Source organism: Sceloporus undulatus, chromosome 2 (genome assembly GCF_019175285.1).
Source record: "Sceloporus undulatus isolate JIND9_A2432 ecotype Alabama chromosome 2, SceUnd_v1.1, whole genome shotgun sequence".
NCBI classification, from domain to species: Eukaryota; Metazoa; Chordata; class Lepidosauria; order Squamata; family Phrynosomatidae; genus Sceloporus; species Sceloporus undulatus.
Genome location: NC_056523.1, coordinates 177,573,015 through 177,585,841, shown reverse-complemented (window position 1 = coordinate 177,585,841; position 12,827 = coordinate 177,573,015). Strand labels below are relative to the sequence as shown.

Genomic DNA, 12,827 nt, shown 5'->3' with positions numbered 1-12,827 from the left:
GAATTGTCAGACGGTCCAAGGTTCAGGGTAACAGATAGGCAGGTCGATAAGGCAGTCCAAGGTCAAGGTTTCCGGGTAGTCAAGACGGCAAAGGAGCCAGAGACAGAGTCTTTCCTCTAAAAGAGTCAGATATCCACTGGCAAAGAACCACACATGCTCCAGGTGCTTAAGAAGGCAAGGAGCCGGCCTTCAGCTGTGTCTGATTACCAACACGCTTCTGATAAAGCCTCCGAGATCTTCGAAGGCCCTCTCTTTCTGCTTGACGCTCCTTGAAGGTAGGCACACTGCCCAGATCCTCCTCCATGTCCACAGCCTCGGCACCAGGCAAACTTGACTGCTGATCTTCTGGAGGGGCCATAGACTCTGCTCCAGCAGAACTAGGGCCAGCCTCTGGCTCCTCCATTACAGGTTCAAGCGCCAGGGGCTCTGGCTCCTCCATTACAGGTTCAGGTCCCAGGGGCTCTAGCTCATCCTCTGAGTCCTCCAAGCCGTCCTCCAGGCTGGGCATGACACCATTTCAACACATGTACATGATAAAACTGATGCTTGCAGTGAAGTGGACTGTAGTCAAGGAAAGCTTATGCCATAAGAAAATGTATTAGTTTAAAGATGTCCCAATACTCATTGTTTTTACCATTGCCAAAGCAGCCCAGACTTCCTTGACACATGGTTGTCTCCTTAACTCTTCTCTGAAATATCTTTCTTTTTATTCACCCTTTTCTCATCAGAGAATGCAAAACAAACAATTTATCCCGAACATCCAGTCATAGTTATCTTCATGAGAGCAGAAAAAGCCCCTTAAGTAATTTCTGTTAGCTGGAAACAAGGTCTGAGGTATACAGTATGATACATAGCTGTGTAAAGATGCATCGGATTGTCCCAATGTCCTTCTTTTCTCACATATGGAGAATGAGAACTTTATTCACTGATTATTTCATTACTAATTTTTTGTTTTCATTATTATAGTACTGTAATATAGAGCTACTTCACTAAAAAAAATGGAAAGAAAAAAAGAGAGGAACTCAATATTTAATTACTCCCCAGTTCTGAGAAACAGAATGGCAGTAGGGCAATTAAGTAGCTTTATTTCTTACCAATTCCCCAGGAAGCAATAAAACAAATAGTATCTGAAAACAGGAAGCTGTTAAATGCTGGTTAGTTTTTACTTTTGAGTAAAATTAAAACATAAATATTAGCTGTCACAGGGATATTCTTTTCTGGATAATACACTGTGACCTGTAGCACTAGGTATCAAGCAGTGTGTGGAATCCTTGTTTTAATTCTGCTTAAAAGGACTGTTGCTACAGAGAAAACATGCCTTTGCAGAGCTAAAGGGTTCTGTGTGACAGTGGAGGAGCAATAGCAAATCTCGCACTTCACTTCTTAAACCTTTACAACAGTGCCTGTGCCTGTCTCCGCTCCAAAGGTTGCTGGAATGGTGGGTTGTGGACTGGCTTTGTTTTTAATTGTGTAGAATATGTGCTGGTTCAGGGATACTTGGGTTGGAATCGACCCCCCTACCAAGCATCCTAGAACCATCATTTGAGAAACCTCTCAAGCAAGGCTCCTTGAATGCAGGAGAATCCTACAGCTTCTAGCACCATAGTCTAAAGGGCCATTCAGACATGTTTTTTTTAATGGAATTATGCAAATAATGTCACTCATGCATTCCTCATGAATAATCTTACTTGTGCATCCATGGAACCACATCTCTCCACAAACCACATCTTTCCGTGTCTCTGCAAGTTCAGTTGCTCACATGTGCTGACACCCTTCTCTTGTTCCGCACCCACCAGCACCCCTCAATCGAGCAGAGACTCCTCCTCTCACCAGGGGGTCTCCTCCCCTTTCCTCTCTCTTTCCCACTTTTCTCCCCTTCTGGTTTCAGTGGCGGCTGTTCAGCCGGGAAAGGGGTGGCACTTTCTCAAATACAGGACTGTTGATGATGTGAATGTATTCGAAACATGTTCAGGTTGGTTATTCACACTACCGATGATAAGGATCTTGTAAAAAACCTTAGAACCCTCCTTCCGATATTGATTATACTGAGTTAAGTGGATTTTTTTGGCAGCCCCCCAAAAAAAAACCCTTAATCAGATGCATTCAGGATGCATGTGGACAACAGAGAGTCAATCCAGATTCATTCTGGATTATTTCCACCATGTGAATAGGGCCTAAGGATACATACATAAGATTGTTGCCAGATCCTCAGTATTACATTCCCTGATTTTTAAGGGCCAAAGAGACAAGTCCCTGAGACATTGCAGGGATAGGACCTGTAAGGGGCTTTGTGGTGGCACAGAGGTGAGGCAGGCAGGTGTTGGGAGATAAGGTAGAACGTTTTGCAGGCCAAGTGAGTCTAGAAAAGTATATGGGGCAACTGGTCCAGAATTTGGATAAATCCCAGCTAACAAGGTAAAATGGCAGTTCTGAACCTGGTGGGGGCACACAGGAATAAAGCATCCCTGGGTGGATGATGAGCAGGTAACAAACTGCATCCAGTAGCTGCAGCAATTGCTAGCATTTTTGCAAGTTCCCACAACCTTAAATACAAAACACATGACATGGGGGAGCTTCTCAGGCCTTGTGCTGCTTTGGGGCTGAGTAACAGTCCATTGGGAGTTCTTTTTTCTGGATCCATGTGACTGCTGCTGCCAAGGCTTGTACAACAAAATGTTTCTGTTATCCTTTACCTATCTCCAAATGGCACAGTGGGCCCAAGAGAGATCTGTTCTCTCTCTGTGCTTTTCTTTCCCCCGGCTCTTTAGTGAACCAGAACTGCAGAAAGACATATAACATATCTTCCAACTTTCCTAATTTGGCAGGGAGGGTCCCAACTAATGCCCTGTCATCCCACTTTTTCAGCTAATTCTAAAATGTCCCAGTTTCTCTTGTCTCCTCTTCCTTTCTCCCCTTGCTTTCAGTTTACTTCAATTACTGCAAACTAAGTTCATAGTGCAAAAGTAGTTTGCACTTTTGCCATCTTGACCACACTCTGATGTTGCCTGGCCATTTCTGTCTTAGTTTTCATTGTGAAATATCAAAGGGTAAGATACAATGCTTTTGTTCTGGTCCAGGGACCTCTGGCACCAGCTAGGAATGGGTGGAAATTGTGACCAATCTTTAAAATCTCTTTACGTACAAAAATCAAATTTACTTCTCCAGAACTACTTATCCAGTGATTTGTTTTCCTGCTTGGAGATGCAAAGAAGTGCAGCTGTACCCTGAGGCCTGACAATCTATATATATAAATTTATTGAAGCTCAGCGGTGTTGGGTCTGCTCAGTTCTTGGTTGCAGATACACATGTTTCATTGAACTCCAAACTGAAATGCAAGATATAAGTGAGACTTTCTAGATGTTTCTGTACACCTGCTCTAAAAAGTGCATACAGCGGATCTCTTTTTCTGAGCCCTTTCAATGCCAAAAGCAGAACTAAACCAATGTTGAGTATGCCGTTTTGCAAAGGAAGGGAGGAACTGCACTAAGACAATGAGTTTTGTAATCTTGCAGTGTTCAGTGTTTCTTGTAACATCTGGAGTTTCAATTTTAAATCAGACACAAATTTTCAAAATTGTGAAATTATCTGAAAAAGCTGTTCGCAGTGTTAGAGCTCCATTAAGAAACATATGAAGGAACCATAAAGAAGTGGCCTCTGTCTGGACCAAGCATGAATGTCTTGGTGGTGGTCAGCAGCCACATCAAAAATTGTAGGTTTGATTTTTGGTTCATTAAAAAAGAGAGAGAAAGAAATCAGATACTATCCCAGGAACACTTTAGGTAGAAACATTTAGGGTGGACTACTTTATCTTTTCTTTTCCAAATAAAATAACAAAACTAACTGTCATGATATTTCCTATCACTGGTTTCTGAATGAAAACAGCACAGAATGACTGTAAGTCATGAATGTAGCTCAGTTCATTTCTTTCTTCAAAGGCATATTTTTGCCCAGTTCTTCAGAAACAGCTTGTTCTGTAGAAAAACAGTTTTAAAATACCACTGAAAAAACAGTGTTTCGTGAAAAGCAATACATTTTGCAAAGTATCAGATTAGGGTCACACATGCACATGCATTATTCATTGTTCAGATGGTTTGAATGTTTGAAGAAACTTATGTTGGGTTAGTTAAGAGTAGGATCACTCACAGTTTAACTCATACTAAGGATTTAAAATTCACTGTTTTAGGGTAATCTGATTGACCATGGTGGCATTTATGATGTTTGAAAATGTTGTAAACATGGGCTACAATCCAGGTGGAAATCTAGTATTAAAAACTGCTATGGAATTCTAAGATCTAGTTTTGTGAGACATTTAGCCTTCTATGTCAGAGAGCCCTGGTGCCACAACAAACTACAATTCCCAGAATTCCATAGCATTAAGCCATGGCAGTTAAAGTAGTTTCAAACTGTATTATTAAAGAGAGATTTTTCGCAGATCTAGGCCAAGAAAATAGATTACTGACTTCACAGGAATCTGCATTTATTCGTTCAGCTTATTGGTACATATAACCAGTAACTGACTAGTTGTGGTTTTCCTCCAGATTACAGAGGAGGTTTAGTCATTCCTTACAGATGCCAGGGATTGTACCTGAAAAGCAGATGCTCAACCACTGAACTATCTATGGTCAATGACCAAACTTTTATTTGGGGAAAAAGCAGAAAACAAAATTCTCACTCCCTTTATCTACAGTTGCATCAGGTAACAGTTTTTCTTTTGCTTTCTAGAACATGCTTCCCATGGGTTGGACTGTGAAACTATGGTTTTTATTGATGCTCCTAGCAGTGGCATGTGAAGAGAAGACACCAGATATGGGTAAAGTGAAGATACGTGTGTGTGTGTGTGTGTTTGTGGGTGTGTGTAAATGAGGAATTTGGGGCAAGTTGTAAACTGTATATCAGCCTTCTCCAACCTGTTGCCTTTTAGCAATAGCAAGTATATTTCTATACTGCTTACAAAGTATAAGCCAATTGCCTCCAACAAGCTGGGTACTTATTTTAGTGACCTACAGAAGGATGCCAGGCTGAGTCGACTCAGAGCCCCTGGCTGGTATTGAACTCACAACCTTGTAGTTTGTGAGTGAGTGGCTGCAGTACAGGCATTTAACCAGTACACCACCAGGGCTCCTTTAGATATGTCAGGCTATAATAACCATTATGCTAGGTGGGGAAGATGTGGTTTGTAGCTGAATACACCTGGGTAATGCGAAGTCAGGCAAGACTGCTCTTGCTGTGAGCTGTCCAGTCATTTCTGACTTATGGCCACCCTAAGATATGATCATATCATGTGGTTTTCTTGGCAAGGCTCTTCTGAGGCTGAGAGAGAGTGTGACTTACCCAAGGTCTTCCACTGTTTCCATGGCTGGGTGGGGATTCAACCTCTGGTCTCCCAGAACTCTAGTCTACACTCAAACTACTATATCACCCTATGGTAGCCTTGTCACTGGTCTGAGTCTGGTGTGTTGTTTGAACCAAAAACCTATGTGGTTTCAAAGGGTTTAGTGAGCCAACAGAGAGAATCAATGTAAGAGGAGATGGAGGAAGATGATGGAAAGGTAGTCTACAAAATGTGAGTGGTTTGTCATATGTGTAAACACGGGCAGATCTTTTCAGGAAACATATTCGTGGGAACAGAAAACAAGGAAATGGGGAGGAGTGGGGAATCTTGCAAAAAGGTGGTCTTGTTTAATTTTGGCTTTGGGGGGCTTGGTGGTGGCTGGGGAAATTGTTATAATTCCTGAGTGCTGAGTGAATGGAATGTCTTACTTCATATTTACCAATCTGATACCTTCTAAATGTTGTAGGATTACAATTTCTATCAGCTAGCATTGCCATTGACATGCACATTTTATGACTGAAAGAAATTAGGGATAAGTGGTGGAGAATTTTCATGCAAAATCGTGTTAGTGTATAAGAAACATATAGTTTTGGTGTTGAATGTTGTTGGCTTTAAGAAAGAGGAAGTGGGAGGGGGAGAGGAATGAAACAAGCACCAGAAATAGGTATTTAGCATGATTTGTTAGAGAATTGATTAAAAGACATAAGAACTGGAAAGGAAAATCCTACACACTCTTTCTCATAGAACTGAAGTTTAGGTAACTCAAATTTCCCTACAGCAACTAGACAATGACACTTCAGCATCAGACAGTCAGCCTCCTCTAGGATACATGATTGGGAAATAAAGTTGTTTGGTAGAATACGAGGGAAGTGAAGACAAAGAGAGAGAGAGAGAGGTTGCAGGCAGAGGTCTGGGCGGTTTATGGCAAGTCTGGAAGGTTTGAGGGCTGCAAAACAGTGTTGCGGAGAACTGGCTCTATTTGAAAGTCTGTCCCCTGCCAAAGTAATTGAAAGGTGCTGCAGACTAAGTAGGAGGCAGACAGATCACCTGGTCTCAGTCTTTTTCATTATACTGAGATATATTCTATTTTTATTTAAATTACAGCAGATGTTTCTAAATTTTCATCTATACTTAGATATGAGCACAGGCATATGCAAATCTGTCCCTCTTTTGTCTTCTTTTTTATTTTTTGAGGTAAAGCATCTTCTTTCTCTCTCTCCTTTTTTGATCAATGCTTATGTGGTCACCCTCTTCTCGGTTCAGGCAGTACGTGGTTTATGCTCACCTCTGCTTCCTTTGCAGACTTCTGCTTACCACATCCCTCCTGCGATGAATGTATTCAGTCCCATCCCACCTGTGCCTGGTGCAAGCAACTGGTAAGTCCTCAGACTCCTGGATCTCTGTGCTTCTCCCCCTTCCCCAGCATCTCTCCAACATTTCCTTGGGGCATTCAGGTAGCATTTAACTTGGGACTAACACTAGGGTTTCCAGGTCAGGAGTATTCTAGGTCCTGAGATTTCAGAGCCAAAACCTGAGACTTAGGCATGACACCTTGTGATGTCATGGGGGCAGGCCCTTGTGATATTATAAAGCATGGTAAATTAAGTCTCAGCCACAGCTGCAAAATGTATGTGATTCAAATTAAAAAAAAACAACCCCAAGTCTGACAAACGAGGAACATACAAACACACATGCATCCATATATACATATATGCACACACACTTTTCAAGGCAGTGCTGGTCACCCTCAGATTCCTCCCCCTCACCTGAAAACTAGAAAAAAGTTGCTAAGATCTGGAAACTGACACCCAGAGTGTAAATATCTGACCGAGATCCCTAGAGAACCAGTGTGGTGCAGTGGTTTGAGCTTTGAAATATGACTCTGGAGACCAGGGTTCGGTTCCCAACTTGGCTATGGAGACCCATTATGTGACCTTGGACAAGTCACTCTCTCTCAGCCTCAGGGGAAAGCAATGGCAAAACACCTCTGAACAAATCATGCCAAGAAAACCCCATGATAGGTTTGTCTTGGGGTGACCATAAGTCAGAAATGACTTGAAGGCATGCAACAACAATTCTGTACATGCTCAACAGTATTCTTTCCCAAGCAGATAAGAGATTTCTTGAAAGAGAGAAAAACTATTTCTGACCCCCATGGGATATAGTACTGTGCAGCTTGGCTTGCTTGCTTGACTGCCATCTGAGAGTTGTCACCAACTTTCAGTGTTGCCCGTCCTGCTTGCCTGTGGTAGAGTGTGACCTGCCCTGTATGTAGCCTTAATGGGTTGGAGAGGGAGTGTCTTGGATGCTGTGTTTGGACCCCAGATCCTACTATTAGTCTGGCCAAGCAGCCATGTCCCCTTTTGGCAAAGAGAAAAGTTTCCTTGAAGGCAGCAGCAGCAGAAAAAGAAGCAGCTGCTGTCAGTGGGGACTTACACAAGCCTGGCCTCTGATTCACCCTTTGCCTTGCCCTTTCACTCCAGTTTCTCACACAGACTTTCTCTCAGACTGTATAAGAATGAAGGCATGTACTGAGTCAGCAAGAGTCAAACAGCCTCTCCCCATCCCCAGCAGTGTGGAAAGATTGAGGCTACTGAAGCTGGGCTCTTGTGCTTTTTATTACCTCAGCCCTTATATCAGACAACTGTCTTTGGGCCTCTCATCTAGTTTGGTGGAGATTTCTTCATCAGCAGGAAAAGACCTCAGGAGCACTACATGGAATTTTTTTTTGGCAGCCCCATCAAGAAGTGGAAGTAATTCTCCTTTCTTGGTTCTCTCTTGCTTTGGTTCCAATCCTTCCTATAACTATTGCAAACTCTTCAACCCACATCAGCCCTAATACAGCAAAGGAGAGCTCACATCATGCGTGTGTTTCTGTCCTAAATTTGCCTTCAGATTAAGGATTGCCATTCCCCAACTTCACCCATTTAGCAGGGCTTGCCTGTCTTAGAAGTTTGCCTCCATCATTGCAATTCCATTCCTAGAAGAAACTGCTGATGTTGAATGTTTGTTGTCATGAAGCTGTAAAAAGGTACAAGACCTGTGAACAGAGAAGGGGGAAAAGGCATTTAAAACAAGATAGTTTAAAATAATACAGTCAAAATTTTCCTTTGTCATCGTGAGTCAGCCAAGCAACTGTGCAGATGCTTCTAGTGTAGAGAAGAAAAGTGCTGCTTCTTAAAATTTTGGCTACATTTTAAACCAGATGTAAAGCGATACAGTTGGCCCTTCTTATATACAGATTTCTTATACATGGATTCAAGTTTCCACAGTTTGAAAATGTTTAAAAAAAGTATAAATTTAAAATATCAAAACTTGATTTTCCAATTTTTTATAAGGGATACCATTTTACTATGTCATTATAGTTAATGGAACTTGAGCATCCATGGATTTTGTTATCCACGGGGGATCTTGGAACCAAACCTTAGCGTATAACAAGGGTCCACTGTATAAGAAAAGTACCTCTGAGCATGGACAGCGTGTCTTCACCTCTGAGTAACTGAAATATGCATGAGCTTGGAACTGACAGCAGGGATTTTCTTCCTCAGGTTTACATGCTGGCTTGACATTTCTTTTTAAACAGAGAGGACATTTTCGATTCACAGCCCAATTCTGGGGTGGGTAGGGGCAGATTTTAATATCCACTCATCCCAACCTAGCATTTTCTAGATGCTTTGGACTTTTGCTTGCACCAGCCCCTGACCAGTAATTGCAATTATGGTTTGGGGAGAATTCTAGTTTTAGACTGTTACATTGCTCCCATGAGATTTATGGTGATACTCTGGACCTTCCTGTTCTAGCCCTTTTTAAATGATGTGCAAGGAAAGACTAATGTTACACTTCCTGAAAGGAATGGAGCTTGGGAAAGTTACTTTTGGACTACACCTCCCAGTATACCCCACCCTAGGGATTCTAGGCATCATCATTCTAGCATAGCACTAGAACACAACTGACCAAAAAAGAACAGTCCATGAACCTCTAACAATGTTCCTTAGCTGGTTTCTCGATAGCTTTGGATTCTCTCCAAAATGGCCTGCTAAGTGAACACAATTTCAGCAAACTGCCCCACCTTCTCCCAGGGATTCTTTGCTACTGTTCTCTGCATCAGATTAGCAATTGTCTCTGCCCATCCCTCCACATACTGGGTACTCATTCACAACAAACTCCATTCTGAAGAAAAAGAACTAATCTGCTAGCAAGGATAAGCACAGCTGCTATGGCCGGAAAGCCCAGCAGGTGCCATCCCAACCATGGAGGAAGAGCTGTCCACCACATCCTGCCTGTTTGGTTGAGTTGAGGCTGAGGTTTGAGATGATGGATTGCATGTGCAAATTCTCCAGTGTCATTTTCATTATTGTATATTGCATTGTAAGAAATGAAGTTGAAAGATGAGGAAGACCACTACCATTAAGCCTTGATGTAAAAGGTGGCAATGTTGAACTTGATCGCACCCGTTTTTTTCAGCGTTACGGGTACGGGAAGAGGATGCTCATGTGCGTGCATGACCGGCCAAAAACGGATTTTACCACACGGCAAAGTGTCCCCCGAAAGGCCCCTTTCTGTTCTGTTGCACCAAGCCGTCCTCGTTCAGTGCTAAGGCACGTGAAATGTTCTGGTCAGAAGTCTTCCGACCAAACAAAACGGCACCCATCAGAGAAGGAAACCTCCCCACCACCTTAGGCAACTGGTTCTGTTGCCAAACCATTCTCACTGTCAAGAAGTTCCTTCTAATGTCCAATTGAAATCTTACCTCCTGTAACTTAAAACCATTAAATCTAGTTCTCCCCCCTGAGGCAGCAGAGAACAATCCCACACCCTCCTCTTTGTGGCAGCCCTTCAGGTATTTAAAGAGTACCAATCATCTCACCGCTCAGTCTTCTCTTCACCAAACTTCAACCTTTCCTCATGTTTTGTTTGCCATACTGTTTGTCTTCCTCTCTGCCCTTCTTTGAACTCACTTCATCTTGTCTATATCATTCTTCAAATAAAGCACCCAAAACTGAACCCAATACTCCTGATAAGGCCTGAACAACACAGAATATAGTGGGACTATTACTTCCCTTGACTTAGAAACTATGGTTTCATTAACACAGGGTAAGATAGTTCTATTAATATCTAACATGGTTCTACTAATGCAGGCTAAGATAGCATTTGCCTTCTTTGCTGCAGCATCACACTGCTATCTCATGATAAAATATTGGAGGCAAGACCTTGAGGCCTACCTCCTCCATGCTTCAGTCACTACTGGGAATTTACTTGCTCACCCTCCTTCTGGGATCCACATGCTCAGCTGTCCAGAGGAGGAAGGCAAGACAAATGGAGGACATGGCTCCCGTTCATTGTTATTGTACCTGCTTTTATGCGTGGAAAAGGCAAGTAGAATGGTATAGTGATAGCAAAGAAGAAAAGGAGAAGGACCAGGAGGCTCTGGGGTTGATACTGGGCTTCTTGCAGAGATGTCCAATTATGTTGACCCCTGACATCAGTCCTGATAAACTGGCCTATGCATTTTGCTTTCTGTATTTTAAAGGTTATTCAGATGATGAAAATCTGGATTGCATCTGGGTGAATCTTTGATGTTCAGATGTATTTGAATGCATCTAATTAAGTTTTTTGGGGGGAGGGCTGCCAAAAATCCCACTTAACCCAGTATAATCGATACCGGGCTTTTCCACCCAAGCTTTTTTTAAAGATTCTGATCAGCAGCAGTATAATAACCAATGCAAATAGACTTGGGATAAACCAGGATAAAACTCTGCATGCCTTGAATGCGTTTTGAATACATTCACAATGTCAACTCCATTTCTATTCGAGTGCTCACACATGTGAGCACCCGAACTTGCAGAGATGCACAGAGATGAGGTTCCATAGTGTGAATAACAAACCCAGAATGTGTGAGTGAGATTATTTGCATAGTGGCACTGAAAAATACCTGATGTCTGATTGACCCCCTCCCCCCTAAGAAAGCCATTGCTATTTCTACACCTACCCAGCAAGCATGCCTAGCTTATTTGTCTTGAAGGTATGGTAGTTATAAGGCAAGCAGATGTCAGCGTAGTGTGGCTAGACTTGTAGTTTTTTTTTCAAGAACCAAAACAGGAAACCACTGCAGTTCAACTGATATGCCCCTTCCTCCTTTTGCATACCTTATCATTGGGCAATGGCAGGGAGATGTGGGAAGGAGAATACAAAAGTGAGAAAGGGCACTGGCTTTTGTGTGAGAAGCAAGGGTTTTATTCACATGAGACAGGCACTAGGATTATTTATACATTGATCTTTTAAAAAAAGGAAAAATAATATTCTGAGGAAAGTACTGGGGAGGAGGTGCTAGGCAGACTTGGCTTCAGGTTCAGAGAGACTGGGAAGGGGGGCTGTGAGGAATCAGAAAGTATAAAATGCAGGAGTGTGTATTTGAGGGGAATCAGACAGAGTTGACTGTTGGGAGTTGACAGTCGGATGAGACAACTGAAGGAGTCAGTGAGGATGTGTACTGGTTGTCTGAACTGGCTGAAGAGCAAGGTCTGACATTACTCAGACTGAATAACATTATGTGTTTAGAACTTGTTAAAACATTTACAGTTCTACAGGTTATAATTCTCTTGTGAACCAGCATGGTGTAGTTGTTTGAGCCCTGGACTATGACTGTAGACCAGGGCTCATATCCCAGCCTTGTTACACTCTCTCTGCCTCAGAGGGTGGCAGTGGCAAACCTCCTCTGAAGAAACTTGCCAAGAGAACTCTATGATAAATTTGCCTTAGGGTCACCATCAGTTGGAAATGACCTGAAGGCACACAACAAGAACAACAAATTTTTGTTAACTCTGCCTTTTCCCCCTTTAATCAAGGGGTGGTCCTGTGTACCATAAAGAACACAAATCTAACATACAAACATGCCCACACTGATCTCACCTGGATGCCCAAGGACCCAATTCAGAAAAGAGGAGAAATGGGGGAACAAAAGCAGGGTGAGTGGCAGTATCCCTAGGGGTTGGTACTATAGGGCCAGCCTGCGAGAAAGGATCTGTCACAAGTACGATTTGATTGTTTTCCATAGTGTACATTTGTTTATTTTGAATAAGTGAGCCTCTACACCTGGTTGTAGCATGTGGCAGAGGACTGAGGATAGGGTGTCAAACAAGACAGCTGTGCAGTACAGAAACTCTTGGTTGTTCAAACTTCTTTTTATAAGTCTTCTCTCTCTAGCTGCTGAAATTTCACCAGGTTCACTTCTCTGTTTATCACACTAGCGAAATCTCACTGGAAAATGGGATTTAAACTAGATTTAAATAAGACAAAACCCACAAATGTCGGGTGTTTATCAAACGATGTCACTGTTAAAGTGAAATAACGTAAAGTTAAAGCAAAGGTAAAAGGGAGAAAGAAAAACTGCAGCTTTTTACTTTTGGAACTTCCCGAAAATAAAAAGCTGCCATTTATCTCCCTTTTGCCTTCACTTTAACTTCATGTTATTTCACCTTTGCAGGAATGTGGTGTG

General features: G+C 42.4%; 1 protein-coding gene across 1 annotated transcript in view; it reads left to right on the top strand.

Moving 5' to 3' along the window:
• Nucleotides 1–12,827, top strand: part of ITGB7 (integrin subunit beta 7) — a 33,631-nt gene that overhangs the window by 4,636 nt on the left and 16,168 nt on the right. The window contains exons 2-3 of the mRNA XM_042454699.1: nt 4,723–4,810; nt 6,635–6,708. Coding sequence (XP_042310633.1) covers nt 4,723–4,810; nt 6,635–6,708 — 162 coding nt within the window. The remainder of the gene's footprint in view (nt 1–4,722; nt 4,811–6,634; nt 6,709–12,827) is intronic.